The 24,110-nt window shown below is 40.7% G+C and overlaps 1 protein-coding gene across 9 annotated transcripts in view; it reads left to right on the top strand.

Annotated features, from left to right (window-relative positions):
- Nucleotides 1–24,110, top strand: part of TPPP (tubulin polymerization promoting protein) — a 109,296-nt gene that overhangs the window by 30,930 nt on the left and 54,256 nt on the right. For 6 of the 9 annotated variants that reach the window (XR_010605729.1, XR_010605728.1, XR_010605727.1 and 3 more), the window contains exons 3-4: nucleotides 9,647–9,800; nucleotides 22,242–22,432. Coding sequence is in view for 2 of the 9 variants with exons in the window: in XM_065627672.1 (XP_065483744.1) it covers nucleotides 9,647–9,800; nucleotides 22,242–22,432 (345 nt within the window). In the remaining 7 variants the exon portion in view is untranslated. The remainder of the gene's footprint in view (nucleotides 1–9,646; nucleotides 9,801–22,241; nucleotides 22,433–24,110) is intronic. The other 3 variants (XR_010605732.1, XR_010605731.1, XR_010605730.1) reach the window with 1 other exon arrangement.

The raw sequence follows: 24,110 nt of genomic DNA, 5'->3' as shown, positions 1-24,110 counted from the left end.
GTGTACCTGCAGTCTGGAGTCTCCTTGCTTGAAGGCTGTGATTTGGTTATGACAAACAGATATCTTTTGGGTTTCTCTACATGTGACCTCTGGATATGGACTGCCATTTTAGTTAGTTCTTCTTCTTTCACTTGGTGTGTCATTCTTGATTTCAGACCTTTGTATCTCCATCCATGGGCAATGATTCTCACAGACTGAGCTTGTGCTCTCAGTTAACACCAGCTGTCTATTTTTAATGCTGCTACCTTCTCATATCGCCAGCAGAAAATGTTAGCAGAGGTATATATCCGTATTTTGTCCCTGTCTGCAGGATCAGTGAAATAACTCCTCCCATATCCATACATGTTTTTACTTACCTGAATGCATCTGACCTCTCAGAAGAGTTCACTATCACTGAGCTGTCACTGGGTTCAGAAATTGCTTTCACGCTTATGTGGAAAGGTTATTATATTTGACATGGGAAAAAATTCCAACCCTGTGAAATCCTTTGAAAAACTGGAATGTTGCTGTTTAAAACCATCTGACAATTATATTTTCTTATTGGGACAGTCTGATAAAAATCTACTGGTTTTCCTCTAAAAGAAAGTCCCACCATGGTTTGGGTGAGACTGATGTTCTGGCTTCCGTAATAGCATTTTTGGAAGCAATGAGCTGCTATCACAGTCCTCAAATACCTCAAGCCATGATGCTTAATGTTTAAATTATGTTTCAGAAATAGCTATGCAAAGACACTTCTTATGTATAGTATTAAATAGTAGTATATTTTTCTCTCAAAAAAAACCCCAAACCAGTATGTAACTGAAAAGAATTATTTAGAGGGGTAAGGGAGAATATCCTGGAGCTGGAGGAGGGCTGCATACAGCTATCACCTAGTGCTTTCTAAATTTCTTGGCCATGAAATATGAGTAAACTTGCTGTGTCTTGGCAGTAAGGTCATTAACAAACAGCTGCAGTGTCTGAATAATAGAATGAATATGTTTTACCTGAATTAAATGTTGCTTTTTCCATTCCTTTCCCTTTTTCTTCAGTCAGTGACTTTTTTCTTTATACTGTTATACAGTGTAACTTCTGAATTAGGATGGGAGTTTTGTCAGAGGCCCCACTGGAACAGAGTGTTCCAGACATCTTTCCATATAGGAACAAGCAATGAAATGTTAAAATTGCACTTGTAGTTTTGCTTGGGCTTTGTAGTGATTTAAAACCATGTCCCTGCAATATACAGCCTTTGCCTTGCTGCCATCTTGCATTGCTCATTTCTTGCTGCTCTGATGTGGATTGGCCCAACATAGGTGAAGTGGACATTTTGGTAGCTAGAATAATACTGCCTGGGAATTAAAAAACCTTCATAAATTAAATATTGGAAAAATTTGGATCTAGGAATTTGCTGAAACATCACAAAATCCCAGGAGGAGGAAAAAAAAAAAAAAGAAGGAAATTTTAGGAAAGTTAGCAGCACATAAGTTTGGCTGTGTTTTGGTTTTTTGGATTTCGGGGTTTTTTTTGGGGGGAGGGGTGTTTCGTGGTGGTTTTTTGTTTGTTTGGAGGTTTTTTGGGTTTTTTTAGTGTAATTTTAAGGAAAAACTGAGATGAGAAATACTTTTGGATTATAGGTTGCTAGAAAGAAGCTTGGATCCTCACTTCTGTTGCGTTATGAGTTGGATTTCGTTATTTGTAGAATCATTGAATCTTTTGGGTTGGAAAAGGCCTTTAAGATCATAGAGTCCAACCGTTGACCTAGTGCTGCCAAGTCCACCACTAAACCATCTCCTTAAGAACCATATCTACACATCTCTTAAACATCTCCGGGGATGGTGACTCAACAACTTCACTAGGCAGCCTGTTCCAATGCCTGACAACTCTTTCCGTGAACAAATTTTTCATAATACCCAATCTAAACCTCCCCTGGTGCAACTTGAGGCCATTTCCTCTCGTCCTATCACTTTCTACTTGGGAGAAGAGACCAAGACCCTCCATGGTACAACACCCTTTCAGGTAGTTGTAGGGAGTGATAAGTTCTCCTCTCAGTCTCCTTTTCTCCAGGCTAAACAGCCCCAGTTCCTTCAGCCGCTCCTCATCAGACTTGTGCTCCAGACCTTTCACAAGCCTCGTTGCCCTTCTCTGAACTCTCTCCAGCACCTCAATGTCTTTCTTGTAGTGAGGGGCCCAAAACTGAACACAGTATTCAAGGTGGGGCCTCACCAGTGCCAAGTACAGGGGGATGATCACTTCCCTGGTCCTGCTGGCCACACTATTCCTGATACAAGCCAGGATGCTGTTGGCCTTCTTGGACACCTGGGCACACTGCTGGCCCATATTCAGCCAGCTGTCAATCAACACACCTAGATCCCTTTCTGCCTGGCAGCTTTCCAGCCACTCTTCCCTGAGCCTGTAGTGCTGCCTAGGGTTGTTGTGATCCAAGTGCAGGACCTGGCATTTGCCCTTGTTAAACCTCATACAATCGGCTTAAGCCCATTGATCCACCTGGTCCAGATCCCTCTGTAGAGCCTTCCTACCCTCCAGTAGATCAACACTCCCACCCAACTTGGTGTTGTCTGCAAACATACTGAAGGTGCAGTGAATGCCCTTGTCCAGATCATTGATAAAGAGATCAAACAGAACTGGCCCCAATACTGAGCACTGGAGAACACCACTCATGACCGGATGCCAACTGGGTTTGGCTCTGTTCAGCACAACTCTTTGGGCTCAGCCATCCAGACAGTTTTTTACCCAGCAAAGAGTACACCCATCCAAGCCATGAGTAGCCAGTTTCTCCAGGAGAATGCCATGGGAACCGTTGTCAAAGGCTTTACTGAAATCTAAGTAGACAATATCCACACCCTTTCTTTCATCATTATTCTGTTCCTTGTGCAGTAGTTTAATTTCAAGGTCCAGTTCAGTTCTTACTGAAAGCATATTTTAAGCTCTAATAGCTTGAGACTTAATGAGTTAAGATCTTACTATTAAGTCCTATTTAATACTGCCCTTGATCTTTGACCTTTTGGAGTTGTGTTTGAATGTTGTCTGAATCAAGTAAGATGTCTTATCATGCATTTGTACAATATCTTGTCCACAGTGAGCTACTGAACTCTTCTGTTCCGATTCTCATTAATAGAAATGTCGCTGTCTTATGTAACTCTTTGATTTCTACTGTGGCAATTTCCATTTGCTTTCCTCCATCAAATGCCACATCCTGTTCTTTGTTAAGTGGTCTCACCAAATAACTTGACATAACTTGTTTTCCTTGAATGGGAACACAATCAAAGCGTAGATACTGCATGTGTAAAGAGGGCAGTAAGGAAGGTTATGGGCTAACAAAAGCCTGATGGGACTGGATGCTAACATGAAAATTCATTTGGGTATGTCTCTTTTCCTGTTGCTCACTGTCATGTATTTATACAATTTCAGATTAGTAATATAACAGAAATCCTGGAAAATAGCTGATAATCTGAAAGCTGTCCTTGAGAATCTTTTTCTTTTCATACTTAGAAACCATTTTGTATAGTTTCTGTGGATTAACTGCTTGCATTCACTTTTGCTTAGAGGATGTTTGACCATGCAGTATTGGCCTTGCCTACAGTCATGGCTTGTGACAGTATACTAGCTTCTTTTCAATAGTGTTTATGTTGGACATTGTTTTGTTCTGTGTAGAATGGTCTTCTTTTTAACCAAATATTTTCATACTGCTGGGGTGAATGTATCAAAATAAATGTAGCTGTTGGGGTTTTTTTATGGGACATGAATGAGATGTGTCAGTTCATATGGAATTGCTGGTGAGCTCTAGAAGGATGCCTTATCTGTGTTTCCTACTTTTCTTTCCCTGAGTTATCAAGCAATTAGTTCATGTGCACTGCTTTAACTGGCAGAGAAAGTACAGGTGATGTTAGTTCTTTGCCCTGTCCTTCCAGCTGTATTGCCTTTGCCATAAGCCTGTGCACTTCAACAGCAGAGAGAGCTTTTGAAACTGCAGTGACTGTATCGACTTCTTCATCCTTCCGAGAGATAAAATGCTAAGTAGTATTATAAAAAAGTAGCTTCTTATCACTACCTTGTGTAGTAAACACATCACAGCCTGGTGAAGACTGACAGATGAAATGATTAGCTATTGAGAACTGTTAGTAAATCTTCCAGCTGTCCTTAACTGCTTTCATTTATTGGCGTGAGGCTGACTTAATGAGCGCTATGACATCATCCTCTTGGATTTTCGTATTTTGGATGAGCTCAGCGGGTGTCCCTGGCAGCTGTGAACTGTATTAGGCTGTTACACTGTGGCTAACAGTTTCTGCTCCCTTCCCCATGATCTGTGTGTGTGCGCCCAGCCTAGTGCGTATCCTCAAGATGACAAGAACCAAAGAGAATGGCAAATAAATTGAGCCCTCTGGAGAAGAAACCAGCATATCTGCAGAAGCCTGATTCTGAGGCAACTGCCTTCCTACGTCACCACTAGTTTGTCCCCTATCATTTGAGTCTAAGACCTGTCTGCAGCCTCTCTTGTTTTGCTGACCATTTCTTACATATTTCTGTACTTTGGCTAACTGCTCTGCTGCTGTCACTCACCTCTGCCGTGTCCTTTAATGTCTAACTTCTACCTGAGTTGTGCTGAGAAAGAGTGCTAGTCCTTCATGTACCCAAAAGGTAGATTTCTGTTACTGAGCAACATGCTCTGTAAGTTGCATGTCATTTATTGGATTCTTTCACAGAAGTAGACAGTATTCTAAGGATAAAAGCAGTTTTATCCATTTTGTGTGTACAGTTATTACATTCTTTGTGTAAAGTCCAGGGGATTGACAGCCAGATATATTCTTTATATGATACCAGTTAACAAGGAAAAGTTGAAGTCCTCCCAGACTACCTGGTAGCACATGTTTCAATGTCTTTTCAAACTCGGATGCATGCCTGTCATGGGAAAAGCATTTGCAGATTTCTTCAGTGTATGTTGAGGCATGTGCTTTCTTTATGCTTCACAGAATTTTCCAAATACTTCCTTTACAGCTTTTTATCTGTAGCTAACCATTACATGGATTTTATTCTTAAATATCCAGATATAACATTATTTTTGCTAACTGGGGAAAAAACAAACCTCCAAATTAGTAGATTCTGATTCTGCTACTCTTTCTAAGCTAATTTTATTTCTTCTAAGCCCTATATAACCATCAGACCTACTTTCTGTGTGAACTTTTTCTTTTCCACATCCTCTGTAAGACCCATTAATCTCTTTAACCCCTGCAACTCATTCTGGGATTTGCTTTCCTTTGGGGGCTTTTACCCCCTACATGTTTTTGCCAAGTCATTTTCTTTCTCCAGTCCCCCTCTTCATTCCCTTCCCAATACAAAAACGAATTTTCACTGTGAGTGAAGTACATAGGAAGGAAATGCTATAAAAATTAAGTCAAGAGGAGGAAAAGGTTAAATTCAAATACAAGAGAGGAGAGTTTTCATGAGAGAACCTTAAAATATTTAGGTTAAAATAAAGCCTGGTAAAGATATTTACTTCTGGTTTAGAGAGCTGATGAAGTCCACTTGTTTCAGATTTTCAAAGTGTGGCAGTTCACGAGCTGTCATAGTTTCAGATACTTAGAATGAACTATGCGCACTCTGCTTTACCCTTGCTCAGTAATGAGACAAAAAGTACCTGGAGGAAACTGGCATTTCCAGGCTCAGTTCCTAAGCGAATGATGTGTGTTCTTCTGCCCTTGCTGCCCATTCCATGACTCCCAAAAGGTTTCTGCAAGTCATGGCTATTTCTGTGATATCAAGAGAGCATTTTGCAGTGTGTTTCGCGTGATGCCTGTCTTGTTGCTTTGCACTCCTGGAATGATGAGAAAACTGATGGCATTGCCTTGTGATTGTGGGGTATATAAAGCCATTCAGTCCAGCTCCTTATGTCTGACTTGGTCAAGGTACTAGAAGCTATAGACTAATTGTCAAAATCATCTGAACGTCTTCTGTGTCAGTCCTAATCTTTCCCTCAAGGGAATCCACTTCTGGTAAATAGCCATGCACTCAAATGTGCCTGCGCTCCAGAAATGACCACTGCCTTAACTGAAGATCTCTGTTGTATGTTCTTCCTAGGATCATTTTTCTGGGGATGTTTTCTGGAAGGATATCTACCTTCCTAACAATTTTCCAACTTAGTCCTGCTTGCATCAACATCCAGATGTCTAATTTTATTGTCCCAGTTCTACCTGTTAACTGGGCAGAAGTCTCTGATTTGATACCTCAAGTTTTGTTTTCTTAATTGGTTCTTTTACAAACACCTTTCTTTAGAGCTATTGGATAACGCAGTTCAAATAACCTGATAGAATTGTGTTATGGTATCTTTCCTTTCCCCTGCCCCCTTCTTTCTTCAGCTATATTTGTCAGATTTTTACACAAGTCTCTGCTTTGGGTTAGTCATACATTGTTCATTTTTAGCCCAGAAACTGTTCTCTTTTCATTTGTAAGTTTTTTGCACTGTATGTCTAAATTTTGCAATTTTATTCTTGACTCTGCTTTCTGGGCAGTGAGTGCACACTGCCAGCTCATGTGCAATTTTTCATCCGCTAGTACCTCCAAGTTCTCTGCAGGGCATTTTTGTGGACCTGGAGGCAGCTGATCATGTAGCTTAAGAAGATGTAAATCAAGAGCTATGTGGGTTTTTTGAGAGACTTTGCCTCTGTCATTTCTACCTACTCAGTCTGTTTTCTCCTCTGCATTCAACCCATGACTGTACAGATGGAAGTCAGGGTAGGAGCATGTGGTTCTGCTGAGTAACAATGATAACAGCAGCTCCTGAGAGCTCTTTGAGCTCTTTTGCTCTTTGAGACTTGCCTCTAGAGACAGGAGGGGTTGTAGCATGGCTACTTGGTCATTTAGAAGTTATGGTATCTGGCATATGTTTACCATACGTGCCATACCAAAAGTGCCAGAGTGTGTTGCCAGTTAATCAAGAGTTATGTTCTTAGGGTTTTCCACAAGATGGACAATACCTTGCAACTGTGGAATTTTTTCGTTAATTATCATGCTTTTCAAATGGGTTTGATGATATCCTAATAGATAGGAGGGGGAGAGAGAGGTTATTTTTACTGTGTAGGAAAAGATAATGAATTTTAAAATCAAAGCTGCTTTATTAGGAAACTTTTACTTGGGATATAGTTCCAAAAGTTCCTTTACTCCCAAGCCTACTTTTAGTGTCGCTCCAACTAATGGTTTTTGCTGCTAAAGAATATCTGCCATGATGCACACTTATTTTTGTTTTGGGTCCAGCAGCAATACTGTATTGCTTGTATATATTTTACACCTTAAATATCAAATGTGAGAGGTAGGAATGGCTGTGTCTTAGACCAGGAGGGGATGTTCTTTGTTCCTTTTGGCACCATTATTTATGTAGTTTTCCTTTCAATACAAGGGGGGGAAAAAAAAAGTCACACTCTTCTATTTGATAAGTGTGGAACCAAAAATTCTGCATATGTTAATAAAAGTAAAAGGAGTCAACATCAACAGTTTTTGCTGAGAGTGGTCATTCTCTGTGTGATGATCCTGACTGATGATCCAAGCCAAACTCTAGCAATCCTGATTAGAGATTTCAGGTAAACTATGTGCTACAAAAATTGCATTTGAAAGGTCTGTATATTAAACTTAGCTTTGAGTCTCTAGTGAACAAGGGCTGTAGTGTGGTGTTATGCTGAAGATTTGCAGTGATTGGCAATGCCATCTTTTTCTAAATGAGAGGCAAAACAAAATGAAGTCCTGACCTCTTGAGCTAGTTAAAAGTTATTGGATATGTTTCACCAGAAGAGGGATTTTAATCCTATTAATGAAAATCCTGGACAAATTCCAATTAATTAATTGCAGTTTATTCCATGCGTCTTTCTGATTAATGAAATACTGGATTATATTCTTCATTTCTATTGTCATGATGTTCTTTTACTAGCTAATTCCATGAGATACTCCAGCATATGCTTCACCTGAAGCAGAAAAATAATTGCAAACAGCAAAGTTTGGTCAAAAAACAGATAAAGTTGATTTCTGGATAAAATAGGGAGTGTGAGTGATGTAGGGGTTTGCTACATGTTGGTCTATGTTGAAAAGGATACTAGTAATAAATGATATGTAAAGGGTTGTGTTAGTGATGTATTTTGTTGTGAATAACTGATTTCTCTTTGTGTTAAAAGCCTGGGATAAAATTTAATTTTGTTTGTTTAATTGAAGTCAGAGTCACATCCTAACTGTTGGTGTCTAGAACTGAGAAATCTCACTTCCCCGTTATGTTAGTGGAGGCACCCTCCAGCTGAGGGAAATTTGACCTCTGAAGGTGTCTGAGAGAAGATCGAAGATAAATTGATGATAGATAGATAGATGAATTGCTCTTCCCAGTGGCTCTTGTGATGCTTGAATTAAAATTAGATTTCTATGCAGTTTTTCTAGCCTGAGATTTTTGTTGCCAGTGCACTTCCTTTATCCTTGCATCTATCATTTATTTCTGTATAAACAACTGTCACTGTTGAAAGGACTGGTCTGGGTTGTGTGGGTGTGGTGGTATTTTTGTTTTGGTTTGGGGTTTTTTTGTTCTTTTTCTGATTTGCTTGAAATGCTCTCTAAATTGATGTAAAAAGAAATACTTAAGTGGCAAACAAAACTCATGTAGCGGCATGTTTCCTAGGAACAGGGACTCTCAGATATTTCTATGACTTTGAGGGTTTCGTAATGTCTCCCGCCTAAACTGAATATTTTAAAATGTTAGAAAACAGACTTGCATTACTCCCCTTTTAGTTAAACACATCTCTGTGGTGAATGCTGAGTGTCTTTGTAAGAGTTTTATCAACTGAACCCTTTGGCCTGACGGATGTAAGAGATCTGCAGGAGTGACTATAGATGTTTGTAAAGTGTGATTTCCCACTCAGATTTTGCACTGTACACTGCTTTAGCAAAATCTTCTCCACTAAATTTAGTAGTAATTTACTAGTGTGGAAATATGGGCTTCTTATTAGTGAAAACAACAGCAAGCCTTCAGCTCTGAATTTCTGGGGGATTTATGAGTTTATCAGACTGCTATATTGTGTTTTCTGTGAACCTTTGAATGTTTATGAAGGTGATCGTCTAAGAGGAAAAACATACTGAATTTAAATGCATCACTTTAAAAATTGTCAGTTGTTAATAGAGGAGGAATTTCAAGTTTTTAAATGCTTTTCAATAGTTTGCTTTACACAATAGTGTTGTTCTTCATTTACCTGTAAATACATGGTCATTGTCATGGATTAATACTTCAGAACCAGTTATTCAAAGAGGAATAAAAAATATTAAATAACAAAACTCACTGAAGATGCTTCAGTTCTTGTCTTTTATGCATGCGGGCTTTACAAGTGATCAAAGGAGACTGTATTTGATTTGAAGACCTACAAGCATTCAGACAGCAGGCCAGGTCCCTTTATTTCCTCTATTTCTGAATGTTCCTCAAGCGAAGTTTCTAAAGCGCTGTCTTACTGACGTACGTAACAAAGAAAGTGATGTTCCTGGGATATGTTTTGACACCGTAAATGGGCTGCGTGGGTCTTCCTGGTCAGTTGCAGTTTTCTGTTATTCACTGTAGTAAACTGAAACAATTCTGCTATTCTTAGAATGCTTGTTATGCTCTCTGGTAATTTCTTTCAATTTTTGTGTGTTTTGATAGGGGAAAGTCTTCCAGAACTATCACTTTTGAGCAGTTTAAGGAAGCTCTTCAAGAACTCTCCAAGAAGCGATTTAAAGACAAGAGTGATGAGGAAGCAGTTCAAGAAATATATAAACTAATTGAAGGAAAAGCACCGATTATATCTGGAGTAACGGTATGTTACTGATCTAGTGGATGGAGTGTTGTACTTGTCCCTTGTTCTACCGTACCTGCTTCCCTTTACAATCCACAAATCCAACAGGCAACAACTGTGCCAAGCTGAGTGGGAGCAAGGATTATGCAACAGCCAAGTATTGCTCTGCTGTGTATTCTTGTGTGGCACTGTCCTTGCTTCTCTTAGGAATTTAGTATCACCTAGCAGCATGATCAGGAAAATTCAAGGAGAGCTCTTGTGTGTGGTTAGAACACAGAAATGTTCATGAACGAATAGTGTATCCAAATCAAAAAGAGAGAAGGGAATTAAATTTAGAACCTTATTAAACAGTTCTACGATGTGTGAAATGCCAAAAGACTAAAGCAAAGATGTCTTAAAATACATTTAATGCACCATGTGAATCCCAGAACACTGGTTATCTGGGAATAATTATCATGTGGTCTGGTCTTTATTTTTCGTTTGTTTCAAGCCTGTCACAACTATAATGTTCTTTCCTTTTTTTTTCTTCTATTTTTAAACATTGGCATTAAGCTTTATATATGAAAAGGAAGTTATAAAGCCTAGTGTACATGAGCTTGGTTGCCCTTTTAAATGCTCAGGTTAGGCAAGCTTTTACCCTGTAGTTTACAACATACTGGACTGTTTACCATCAGCTTCAATAGTCCTGTCAATTTAGTTCATCTGATTAAAATTTGTGATTTTTCCTGAATTTTGGCTGTACAACTCTGAATGAAAATCTAATTGTAAATAATCTTTCCAGAAACTTGTTCTGCACAAATGAACAGTGGAAATGTCAGTGGGAAACAGTGTCAAAGACTTTACTAAAGTCTAGGTACGCAACATCCACAGCCTTTACCTCACCAACTAAGCAGGTCACCTTATCATAGAAGGAGATCAGGTTGGTCAAGCAGGACCTGCCTTTTGTAAACCCATGCTGATAACACTGTCATTTCATGATTGCTGTGCCCAAGGCAGCCTCTGGCCATCACATCGCCCACAAGTCCTCCTCTATTCACAAACAACAGGTCCAGTGGGGTACCTTCCCTAGTAGGCTCACTGACCAGCTGTCACAGAATCACAGAATGTTAGGGATTGAAAGGGACCTCGAAAGATTGTCTAGTCCAATCCCCGTGCCGGAGCAGGAACACCTAGATGAGGTTACACAGGAAGGCGTCCAGATGGGTTTTGAGCGTCTCCAGAGAAGGAGACTCCACAACCTCCCTGGGCAGGCTGTTCCAGTGTTCTGTCACCCTCACTGTGAGGAAGTTTCTTCTTGTATTTAAGTGGAACCGCCTATGTTCCAGTTTGCACCCATCGCATCTTGTCTTACCATTGGTTGTCACCGAAAAGAGCCTGGCTCCATCCTCGTGACACTCACCCTTTACATATTTATAAACATTAATGAGGTCACCCCTCAGTCTCCTCTTCTCCAAACTAGAGAGACCCAGCTCCCTCAGCCTTTCCTCATAAGGGAGATGCTCCACTCCCTTAATCATCTTTGTGGCTCTGCGTTGGACTCTCTCAAGCAGTCCCCTGTCCTTGAACAGAGGGGCCCAGAAATGGACACAATATTCCAGATGCCCTGGTGACCAGGGCAGAGTAGAGGGGGAGGAGAACCTCTTTTGACCTACTAACCACACCTCTTCTAATACACCCCAGGATGCCATTGGCCTTCCTGGCCGCAAGGGCACAGTGCTGGCTCATGGTCATCCTGCTGTCTACCAGGGCCCCTGGGTCCCTTTCCCCTACACTGCTCTCTAACATGTTGTTCCCCAACTTACACTGGTACCTGGAACTGTTCTTGCTCAGATGCAAGACTCTACATTTGCTCTGGTTATATTTCATTAAATTTCTCCCTGCCCAACTCTCCAGCCTGTTAAGGTCTCACTGGATGGCAGCACAGCCTTCTGGCATGTCAGCCACTCCTCCCAGTTTGGTGTCATCAGCAAACTTGCTGACAGTGCACTCTATTCCCTCATCCAAGTCACTGATGAATATATTGAATAGTACTGGTCCCAGTACCGACCCTTGAGGGACTCCACTAGATACAGGCCTCCATCTAGACTCTGTGACTAGACTAGCTAACTAGACTAGCCATGTCAGGAAGTTGTCTTCCACACACTCCAGGAGCCTCCTAGACTGTTTCTTCTCTGCTGTATTGTATTTCCAGCAGATATCTGGTAAGTTGAAGTCCCTCATGAGAACATGGGACAGTGATCGTGAAAGTATTCCTAGCTGCTTATAGGACACGCAGCAGGACATACTTTCCAGCACATGGACAACCATTAAGATGTAGTAGTAGTCTAGAGGACTACCATTAGCACATCAGAGTCCTTGGCTACGAGGGAGGAGCCCTCTATCCAGGTCCAGTGCTGCAGAGTGCTCCTGCCACTCCCTGGAGGTCAGGGCAGTGGTGGCGTCTCTTGTGGGAGATGTGCTAGGGTCAAGGCCTGAGATTCCAGATTAAGGAGGAAGAGATAGAGGAGATCTAAGCTACACAAGGTGAGGAAGGAGCGACAGCTGGAGACCACGTGGACAGAGACTATGAAGATTGAGAAGGCTGGAAGCTTGTGACTTCTTGCAACAAGAAGTCACAGATCTGTTCCAGCTACAGATGTCCAATTTCAGAATAGGTATAGTACTCTACATGCTGGTGAGGATCAGCAAGACCCATCAGAGTCAGCTGAGTGTGAACTTAGTGTTCAGACAAAAGGGGAAAAAGTGAGTGATAATGTCGCCCAACACTAACTGACACTATGGGGACATGCAGATTCTTTTAAGGATCCTTGGTAGAATGAGAACTGGCCACAGCTTTATAGTTATTATTAGACCTTTATTATTATAGAAAGATTTTCATAATCAGTGTAGCTTATCATTACACAGAATTTCTAGTAATTAGGATAGCTTTCCTTTTACCTAAAATTGCAGTTACTTACACTTTTCAGTCACCTGGACCCTCTGCAGATCACATCAAATTCTTAATAATCAGTGCAGAACCGAATAGTAATAATAATCTGGACTCTGCCTTTAAAAAGAACATGAGTCAGTCAGTCCTCAGAAGAATAATGGTGGAGGGGGTGTCACAAAGGGGGTCTCACAGTACTCTAGCCCACAGTGAGGGTGCTCCCCATTTCCTCTTCTGTCACGGTGTGAGCATCCCCTCTATCACACCAGGAAGCAGAAAAAGCCTTAGCAGTCTATCTGCTGTTGGATCAGCTTCAAAAACCTTTTAGATTAGCTGATGTATTTATACCTCTCAGTTTGGGGGTTTGGTCTATACACTTTTCATTAGTGGATTCTGAAGAGGCTGCCAGACAATCAATATACAATAATTTTGGCTGCAGGAGACAGCAAGTTGTGGGTGATAATGGCTGCATAATGATCTTTGTCTCTTCCTGTCCATTGTGTCCTGCCTACGTTGTTGCCCTTGCTTTGACCTAATGGTGCTGCTCCCAGCATACATCAGGCCTTAGCATGAGCTGTGTGTTAGCCAAAATCTGAGCAAGAGTTGAGTGAACAGTCACAAGAGTCATCCCTGACCACCAAGGGATCACAGCTTTTTTCATCCAGAATATCTCATGTGCTGTTACACTTCCCTGTTCTGTAATGGGTGTCACCATACCCTGGCAATAGCGCTGTACCAGGTGTCAGGAGCAATGGGTACCAGTCACAGATAGTTACTGGAGATTTCTCTTGTGGATGATCGAGGCATGCATCTTTGACCCCACCTGATGTCTCAGGAGTTTTGTTGTTCAGCAGGTGCTAGGATCTGGGATTGTTGCAGATGCACGGACAAGATTTGTCCAGACTTCTAATGTGGACCTCTTCCTTGTGGGTACCAACAGTACTGCTCCAGAGGTAACCTGGTGCATATTAAGAGAGACTACAGAAGTCTGGGGGTGAGAATGAAGGGTGTGGAGCTCTAGTCTTGCCTTCCTAATCCTTACAGGGAGGAAGAAAGCTTGGGTAGAAGTGGACTACACCTGGCTTATCGCTTGTGTTGCGGACAGGGCTTTGGCTTCTGTGACCAGAGGAATGAGGGCTGCTGAGAAGGGGTGGAACAAATCTAATGAAGAGTGTCTTTGCAAACTAGGAAATACAGTGCAGAAAATGAGGAAGAGGGATTTTGATCTGTGTAAAGGCCTAGCTTGACTGCATCTAGCTTTGTCTTGGGGCAGGTGATAAGCGAGTAGAAAACTTGCAAGTAAGGAGCGGTGTACAGACATACTGATCAAGAAGAGGAGACAGATAAAGGGTTCTTTGTGCATTTGGAGAAAAACTCACTATCCCAGGCCTTGTTACTCATGGGTGACGTTAATCAAGATTAAAATGACTGGAACTAAGATATCTATAAGATTTCTAAAATGTATAAATAAACCCCCCTTTTAATACAGATGATTGATGATTTGAGGAGATACTCTGGACGCGTTATTCACAATCAAGAAAAACTGGTTAAAAATTTAGGAGCTGAGACAGCCTTGGCTGCAGCAACTAGGTAACTGTAAAATTTAAGGTCCTGAGAAGAGCGAGCAAGATCAACAACAGAATTACAAACCTGGACTTCAGAAGGGCAGATCTTGGCCTCTTCAGTTTCCCACGGGAGACTGCCATGGAGGGCAAAGGGGCCCAGGAGAGCTGGTTGATCTTTAAGATAGCTTCCTCAGAGCACAAAACTGGTCCGTTCCCATGTGCAGGAAGTCAAGCAAGCATGGCAACAGGCCAGCATGAATGAACATGGAGCTTCTGACTCACCTCAAACACTAAAAAGAAGTGTATAGGAGGTAGAAGTATGGAAGGGGCTATATGGGAGGAATATAGCCCATGCATGAAGGAACAGAGTGAGGAAAGCCAAAGTTCAGCTGGAATTGAGACTAGCAAGGGAGGTGAAGGGCAACATGAGAGGTTTCTTTAAGTACACTGGTAGCAAAAGGTGGGCCGACTGCTTGATGTGGCAGGAGACCTAGTGACAAGAGACATGGAAAAGGCAAAGATCCTCAAGGCCTTTTATTGCCTACCTTTTCAATCAGTAGGACTTGCCCTCAGGGTTCCCCAATCCCTGAGCCTGCCAGCAGAGTCTGTGGGCATGAAGCAGGACCTACAGTAGAGGAAGACAGAGTAAAGAATGACCTGAGCCAATTAGACATGCGCAAGTCCTTGGGACCAGGTAGGATGCATCATCTTCAAATGGCTGTGGCAGTTGGTGGAGGTTCCCAGTGACTGGGAAAAGGCAGACGTCACACACACATCCTCAAGAAGGAGGATGCAGTTACCTACAGGCCAGTCAACGCAACCTCAGCCATGGAGGCTGTGAATTAACTCCTCTTGGAAGGCCTTTCTCAACACGCAAAGGATGAGAAGGTGCTTTGGAGCAGCCAGTGTGGATTTGCCAAGGGCAAATCATGCCTGATCAACCTCCTTGCTTTCTTTCTGTGGTGAACTTGGCACTGGTAAGGCTGCACCTTGAATACTGTGTTCAGTTTTGGGTCTCTCACTACAAGAAGGACATAGAGGTGCTGGAGCGAATTCAGAGAAGGTCAATGAAGCTGGTCAAGGGTCTGGAGCACAAGTCTTATGAAGACGACCTGAGGAACTGGGGCTGTTTAGCCTGGAGAAAAGAAGGCTGAGGGAAGACCTTATCGCTCTCTACACCTGCCTGAAAGGAGGTTGTAACATGGAGAGTGTTGGTCTCTTCTCCCAGGTAACAAGCAATAGGCCTCAAGTTGCACCAGTGCAGGTTTAGATTGAATATTAGGAAAAATTTCTTCACAGAAAGGGCTGTCAGGCATTGGAACAGACTGCCCAGGGCAGTGGTTGAGTCACCATCCCCAGAGATGTCTAAAAGACATGTAGTTAAGGTTATTAGAGACATGCTTTAGTGATAGAGTTAGGTTAATGGTTGGACTCTGTGACCTTGAGGGTCTTTTCCAATCAAAATGATTCTATGAAATGACTGATACTGTGGGCAGTGGGATATAGTATACATTGGTTGTGGCAAGGCCTCGGCCCCAGTCACATCATCACCAGATTAGTGAGCTATGGGCTGGATAGCAGGCTGACAGTGTAGGAAGCAGCTCTGGAGGTTGCGATGGGCAACTGACTCATGAATGTAGGTCAGCAGCAGCCCTTGCAGTGAGTGAGTTATGGCAGCATGGGCTGCATGAGTATAGACAATAGAAATTAGCTTGGTGTTCTGAAGTTAGAGCAGAAATGTTATAGGAACAAAGCGCATGTTTGACTCCTAAAATAAGGACATGAGCTAGAAACCCTCCATCTTGTGAAGAAAGCTAATATACCATAAGTGTCGTAATTAAGTTGTTTAATCTGCCTGTGCGTATAAAGCTACCAAAAGAATTAAGAAGTGGTCTGCTTAGGGTGTGATGCTGGTAAATGGAAGCATGTTGCATTTGATCAGTTTTTCATCTTCCTTCAACTTTTTTGTTTTTTGAAGATAATGAGTGTACTTGGGAGATCTGCATTCTTGTGTTCTTCCCATTTTCTAGAAATTTAAGAGGACTATTTTACAGCTGAATCAGAACACGTCTCATTAAAGACTGGTTGTAACATTAAGCTGCAGAAGGATTCACCAACACCCCAGCTTAAAAACCAACCAACCAACCAGAAAAACACAAAAAGCCCCAACCAAACAAAAAGCTAACAAACAAACAAAACCCATGTGTCTGTACTATCCTCCCTGTCCTGTTTTGTCTTCATCACCAACAGCAATGTAAAACTTTTCCTCAGAGAAGTCTTGGCATATTGTTTTCAACTTTGTGGAAAGCCGTGTTGATCAGGCTACTAGATCCCATGTTTGTAGTTGCCTGGAGTCTTGAAATGCTTGGTAGCTGGAGTCTGGGGCTAATACTACAGAGGAGGAAGAGAAAGGGTCACTTGTCAAGACCGAGTGTGCAACACCTGATCTGCCCCTAAAGGTTGGGCACTGCATGGTCTTATCTCGATGGAGTTAGATCTGGGCCAGGCAGGTTTAAGTTATTGATTTGAAATTGTTTCTGGGAGCAATGTCATATACAACGCACCTTCTTCCTGTGTTTTGGTCTAGCTCTAGCCAGACTACTAGTTGATTAGAAGTTTTAGATACTATATATGAGTTATGACTTGCAGTGTTAATACCCAAGTGGTATTACCAGGAACCACTTCTTTGAAAGTCATCACCCTGATTAATTAAAGTGGTGTTACTTACTACTTTCTGGCTTTATTGCAGTTGCTTATTGTTTTCTTGTGTCTCTGTGTGCACACTAAACTGAAGAAACATGAAGGAAATCCAAATTTTTCTTCAAAGCTTGATCTTTGTTCCTGACTTTCTGTAGGATGTTTTGTTTTGGTTTTGTTTGTTTTTAATGCATATGCATGTATTCCCATTAATTGAAAAATCATTTTGGTATGGAGTCCTGGTATAATCACCAAAAAAGAAAAACTTTCCCTTTGAGGATTTTTTTCCCATTTCATAGTCAGTTTTAGGTTCTCATTCTTTACAAAGTTTCTGGATGTCACCAGCAAATAAATAATTTTAAAAATCTTGCTAAGATTTGTAACGGTACTGATTCTGAAGGCTCCTAGAACACTTTAGTTACATAAACAAATCTCTATGGCAACCTTTTCTAGGAAGAAATGCTATTACATTCTGAAGTTTTATGGTTGACGGAACAAGTACAGAAAGCCATTTGCTTTCAGTGAGGAACTGATGAAGGATGATTGCCATTGACAGAGTATAGCCAGGAAGATCGTGGCTAAAATGTATATACCCTTTTGGTAAGGAGCTATATTAGCACCCTGCCTACTGCCCATCACGAGCATTTTTGGCAGTACAGGCACTCCCAGCTCACTGCTGCTTTTCTACACAGGAGTACTGTTCCTGAGTTACTGGTTATTTTGAAGAGCAGCATTGTATCCTGAATAGCTAGCAACAATTTTTGCAGCTCCCCCATCAGAGTGTTAATATACTTGATTTAATTGAGCATGCGAGTTGAGAAAATATGATAGTTTGGGGGCAAAAAAAAAAGGGATGTTGGGAGAGTAATGCTTACAGTCTGACATTTTGTTAGGTAGTGTTTGTAAATCAAACCTGAATCTTTGTGAGTGATGGCAAGCAGTGGAAAGAGGTGGGGGGCAAGCCCTCAAAAAGCTAGCTGGAACCCCTTAGGGTGTTCTTCAAGCAAGTTGTTTCAGTAGAGGCAGGAGTTCATTGTTAAAACCATTGCACTTCATGTCTGTTTTGAATGCATTATATTCCTGAAGTCCAGTAGCTTCTCTTGCTGCATTTACTTCCCAGTAATTGGTTCTGGAGATCATTTTTGGGAATGGTGCCATTTGTGCAAAGCTGCATGGCACACAGCTGACAAGAGCTTGACATGAACTGTACTGGCTGCAGAAACTGAAGCAATGTGGCTACAACTGTGTGCTGCTGGACTGATCTGATTGTGCAGCCTGTTGCATTGAACCAGGTCAATGCTCCAGCTTTCTTGGCGTTGGCTTGGTGTTTTAAACTGTGTGCTTTGTAAATGGATGGTAATGAGTGCTGACCAAAAATGAAGAACACAACCTTAGCAGCACTGAGTTGTTTTCCTTCTTCTTTGTGTCAACTTTGTTCTGGGAGGAAGAGTCCTGAAAGGGTTGGGACTCTTTTAGTCTTACACTGTCACCTTATTTTCATTATTGTGGCACAAGCTTCGTGGGATGCTTTTAAGCCTTTGATGCCAAAGTTGAGGTAGAGGTTCTGTTGAGTCCATAAAATTCATGCTGACTTTACCATGTTGATGCAGTTTCTCTGCTGCAAACAGGCCAAGCCAGTGCAACAGCATGGCTTTTAGTGGATATATTTTTCTTCAGCAAATTGCAATATTCTTCTATAGTCGTGTTGACGGAATGTATGTTCTTGATTTCTGTGCTCTCGTTTCCTTTTTATTGTAGTTCCTTTCAGTTCTTCAAGGATTGATAGTACACTTCTGAAACTTACTCTGATTCTCAAAACTGATAAAGTTGAATGTTCTACTTGCTCTGCAAACTGCTCTTTGATTCATCTTTTATCTTGAAGTAGAAGGCAATATCTGCCTGAGTTAACAGAGGTATCTTTCATAAGAAAGGAGGGAGGCATGTGGCACTGCTGCTAAGGGTTTCAGAGTTTACAAAGACTATACAGCTTTAACTTCCTGTCTTTGGTATGAGGGCTGTCTCAGAGAGATAAGTTGAAACATGGGTAATTTGTAATTTGGATGAGATGATAGATGTTTTGGTTTCTACCCTGGGTGTGGTCGAACTGGAACAAGTTGCCCAGAGAGGCTATGGAATCTTCATCTTTGGAGGTGTTCAGGAGTTGACTGGAGAAGTTTCTGTGCAGGCTCATTTGAGCCTTACTGTAAGCAGGGGTTTATGCTAGATAAGGACTCATATGCAAATGTTCCTTCCAACCTAAATTATTCTGAGTATGATTTTGAGTGTTGATAATCTCCAGGGATAGAGAATTCCCAGTCTCTCTAGGTAAGCCATTTCTGTGCTTGACCAACCATAGTGGTGAAGAATTTTTTCCCATGTGTCTAGTTGGAATTTCCCATCTTCCAGATTGTCTTTTTTTTTTTTTTCCTATGTACTTCTGAACTGGATCTATTTCTAATATAAAGCCTCTGAGGACAGGAATAAGATTTGCCTCTCCTCTTTTTTATTCTCTTTTGAGTCTGAATAAGCACCCTTCTCTCACCTCCTTGTATGCCACACACTCCAAGCTCCTCAATGTCTTAGCAGCACTTCTCTGTAAACACTGACAAAGTGGGAGAAGTACTGAATTGCTAATAAAAAAGCACGATCACTTTAAATTAGCAAATCTACTGGTCTAAAATTTCATTTTATTTCCCATAACTGTTTCTTAGACCATGCCCTGGTCTGATCTTCTCAGTGAAGTTTTGGTGTGAGAGGAGTTTCAGTTGAAAGACGTGGGATGCATACATGCCTTTCCTGACTCATCTGAGATGTTTCTATGAACTTGGAGATCATATGACCACATCTTTGGTTGGAAACTGACTGTGAAGGAGCAACAGCCATTTTTAAGAGATTTTCCTTAAGATTAGGGGGAGCACAATGATCCAGCAAAATACCAGTAAAAATACAGGCTTGGCGAATGAACAGGTCTTTTGTCACTGATCTCTTCTTTTGATAAAGGCAAAGACACTGAGTTTACAGCTGCTGGCTTGTGTTAAGGGAAATAACTGAGTGAAAGGAAGAATGGTTAGTCTTGGAGAAGTCTTGATATTTTTGGAAAGTACCTTTGATTCATTTGGTGTTCCAAAATGACTTTATACAGCGATTATATTTGATTCTGTTGTGCTAAGTAAAACTTTTCTCTTAAAGAGTGAGGGGGTTTTTTAATTAAAAATAAAAAATTCAAGTTCATATGCATCCTCTGCAATATGCAGACTTTGTGTTTAACTGTATGTGCAAATAAGTGAAGGAAAATGGAGGCTTCTGTGGACTCACAGAAAGGAAAGGAGTTGGACTCCATTTGTTGTCTTCAGAAAAATATAACTAGGGAGATTATATAACTTACTCTAGATAGCAAACAGTTCACAGAATCGCAGAATGGTTGGGGTTGGAAGGGACCTCTGGAGATCATCTAGTCCAACCCACCTGCTAAAGCAGGTTCACCTAGAGCAGATCACACAGGAATGTGTCCAGGCGGGTTTTGAATGTCTCCAGAGAAGGAGACTCCACAACCTCTCTGGGCAGCTTGTTCCAGTGCTCTGGCACCCTCAGTTCAAGCAGAATTGCTATATGACAAGGCAATTATTCATCACAGGGTGTATTACTTTTTAATTAGCTCTACTGTGAATACAGGTTTCCTGGTTATAAGGTGCTAGCAGGCCAATGCTGACAAGAAAACTGTATGAATTGAGAAGCAATACAAGTATTGTCTTAATTTCTTTTTTTCGATATAGGGAAATAACCACTTCTGTAAATAGTACTCTGAGACTGCAAGGCAAAAGCCCCTAAAGGTCATTTAGCAATGCTACTTTGAGAAAGGAATGCTCCAGTGTTCATTTTCTTCCAGAGAGTGACAGAACTCACACCTCCACAACACCTTTCTCCTCAGGGCTGTATGTGAAAGTAACACAGCAGAGCAGTGTTGTATGTGTCACATGTTGGGCATATTTGGAAGAAAAAAAGCAGAAGTTTACAACCTGAGATTCTCATTAAGTAGTTATGTATATGAAGAAATTCCCTTAAAACAGCTTTTATTTAAATAGTGTGAAGGACATGCGGCTTTCCATGGTGTACAAGTTATAGCATTCGTTCCCAGTCTAACTGAATCCAAGTATCCTGTTCCTCTTGGAACAGATTCAAGCATCTTTTCCAAGTCTCTGATCTTTTAATTTTTAGCATTAAAAAGTATTTGACACATGTTGTCCTATGGAAGAGCTATGTGTTACTTCGAAAGCCCATTTATTAGATCTCATTAATGAGCATTTATCTGTGCCGAGGATGAGTAGAGGGGGAATGAGGTTTTTGATGAAAGATAGGTTTCCCAGAGCATTTACTTCACAGCAATGATGCCCATGTCACTCTTGTATCTAAAATGCACTGTAACAGGGTGGCATACATAAGAAAGATACCCAAATTTTATCAGTCTTTGTTCATCTTAGTTTCCACTACTATGCAAAAATCTTTGGTGTTTTCCTTTCTGATTTTAAAATGTAAACTGAAGCATCAAAGAGCCTGCTCTTAGTCCAAGCACACAGCTTAGTATGCTCCTATACTGTTCTGTGAAATGACTTTTTCTTTATGTTTGTGTAGTCAAATTTTCTTTGTCTCAATGACAGCAAACTGATGTGGGGTGTTTTTTTGTTGTTTTGTTTTTTGTTTTTGGTTTTTTTTAAGTAGCCAGATATGCCTCAGTAGAAGCAATGTAGAGGAAAGTCTTTGCTCAATGCCATTTCCTGGGCCGTTAGTTTGCTAACATTGAAAACAACTTTCAGTCCTTCCAGTTTGTTACTTTCTCATGAATTCTAGAGTTCCGAATAAATTTCTCTTGAAGCAATGAATTCTAGCTGTATTGGTTTGCTTTTTGTGTATTGGTGAATCCAGGCTTAATGCTTGGATGTTGACATAATGGATTTTGAACATGGCTGTTCCCTGTCACTTGTTTAAATCTTTGGTGCTTAGAACTTGATTATTAATTAGAAGTATCTCATATTGAAGGTCTTTTCCAAGAGTTTTTGACATAACTTGCACTATTTTGTTCTTGGCTATATGATTATTGTCGTACATAATGGCAAGAAACAAACTTTTTTTGTATCCTTTTGCTGGGAGTAGATATTTATGTAGTCGATCATTAGCAAGATTTAAATGTTGGTAGCATGTACAAATATCTGTATTAAGAATAATTTATTTCTAATGTGGGTTTTTTGTTTCTTTTCTTTTCTTTCTTTCTTTCTATAGAAAGCCATTTCATCTCCAACTGTATCACGCCTTACAGATACATCAAAATTCACAGGTTCTCACAAAGAGAGGTTTGATCCCAGTGGGAAAGGAAAAGGCAAAGCTGGCCGAGAAGATCTGGTGGATGCTTCAGGATATGTATCTGGCTATAAGCATGCAGGCACATATGATCATAAAGTACAAGGAAGCAAGTAAGGCTGAGGGTTTACAACACAAAGGGAAAAAGAGAGGGCAAAAGAGAATATATTTGTAAGAATGATGTAGATGAATCCCACATATTTTGGTTATTGTGAATGCTAAGACTATGTTGTCAAGAAATTGTTTTCAGGAACTGGAACTGATTTCAACATCTGCTGAGCTACTTGCAGCACAATGCCACTTCATTACATTCCTCATGCGTATATTGGCAAAAATAAATGTATCGGTACAAAAAAATACATCATTTTATTGAGCTTTAGATAGAAAAACAAAATAACAAAAAAACAACCACCACTACCATAAAACATCTAAGTCAAGAATAATTATACCACATTTCATCAATTCAAGCAAAAGATCTCAAGCATTCCTAAATGTCCAGTTGCCCTGAGGATGTCAAAGAGAACCTCTTGAAAAGAGAGTCTTTCATAGCAGTCTTTCTGAAGAGTATCCCATTATTTATACAGTTTTATTTGACTACTGTTTTGGAGCTTTTAAAGAATGTCTTATATGGGATCTGGCACGTTCCTTAAAACACTCAACAATATACTATTGGGGAGTAAGTGGTTGTAACGTACAAGGTGCTAGCCTGTGTCATACACCACTCATAAAAAACTGAATTAAAAAAAAAAAAGCTATTTCTAGGACAATATAGGTTCTAAAGTATTTTATGTCAACAGAAAGTAGTGGAAAATATTAATACCAGACCTTACTTTCCTCCTGTCTATACTTTGTGCTTGTTACTGTGTGTACTGTAGCATAGTTCTGACTGGCTGGATTTGGATGGAGCTATTGTACTAACCTGAGAGGTGAGGAACAAGACATTACCAAGAAAGTTTATTAAAGCTTTTTGCAGTCTGTGTTCAAGTTTGCACTGCCTCACATTTGAAATGAAGGGGGCATTAAGCTAATAATGCTTTAAAATATTGGTTATGACTAAACACTGCCAATCAGTTTGCTTTTAAGTGAACGTTATTAAGCACATACATTGGCACATATTCCCTTTAAGCTCTAACATACGTAAGAAAAGTTTACAACCCCTTGGAATGAGGACATTTACAATTAATATCCATGTAATTAGGTGCAGTTTGCCCACAAAAATATGCTGTTATAACTGGGATACATTTTATGTTAGATTTGTTTGAAGCAAAGGGATTTGATTCTCTGTTCACTTTTGCTGCCTAACTTGGGAGTAATTGTATTGATAGGAATGGCTTTCTGCTGCTACAGTTCTACAGGCTTAAGGTACAGGCAGCTGAGTGTGACCTGCCTGAGGCCCAGAATGCCAAAGCAGCTTAACAGGAATAAAAATAACTCAGTTTTTATATTGGTTAAAAAGGAGGGAAAAGGCTGGTCCAATTTTCCGCAAGACCTGAACAAGTACTCTAATGTATTACTCTGCTTCTCTAAAATTATGAAAGATAAGATTTTCAGTATTCAAAACCAGCTGCTAGCAGTTCTGCTGTGCTTTCTTTCCAAAAGAGCTCATGCACTGATTTTCACATTCAACTCTGACTAAAGGTTAATAAATTTATTGCTCTCCCCCAACCTGCATTGGCATCCCACTCAGAGCATTTAAAATGTACTGAGCACTGTGTGCTGTCAGTGCAGGTCAACAGGCTGTATTTGGCCAATGTCTGGAAACAGAGCACTGGTTTTTCAGCCCTTAAACTG

Source organism: Caloenas nicobarica, chromosome 2, assembly GCF_036013445.1.
Source record: "Caloenas nicobarica isolate bCalNic1 chromosome 2, bCalNic1.hap1, whole genome shotgun sequence".
Classification (NCBI taxonomy): Eukaryota; Metazoa; Chordata; class Aves; order Columbiformes; family Columbidae; genus Caloenas; species Caloenas nicobarica.
Note: the sequence above shows the minus strand (reverse complement) of the source record. Positions and strands in the feature narration are given on the sequence as shown.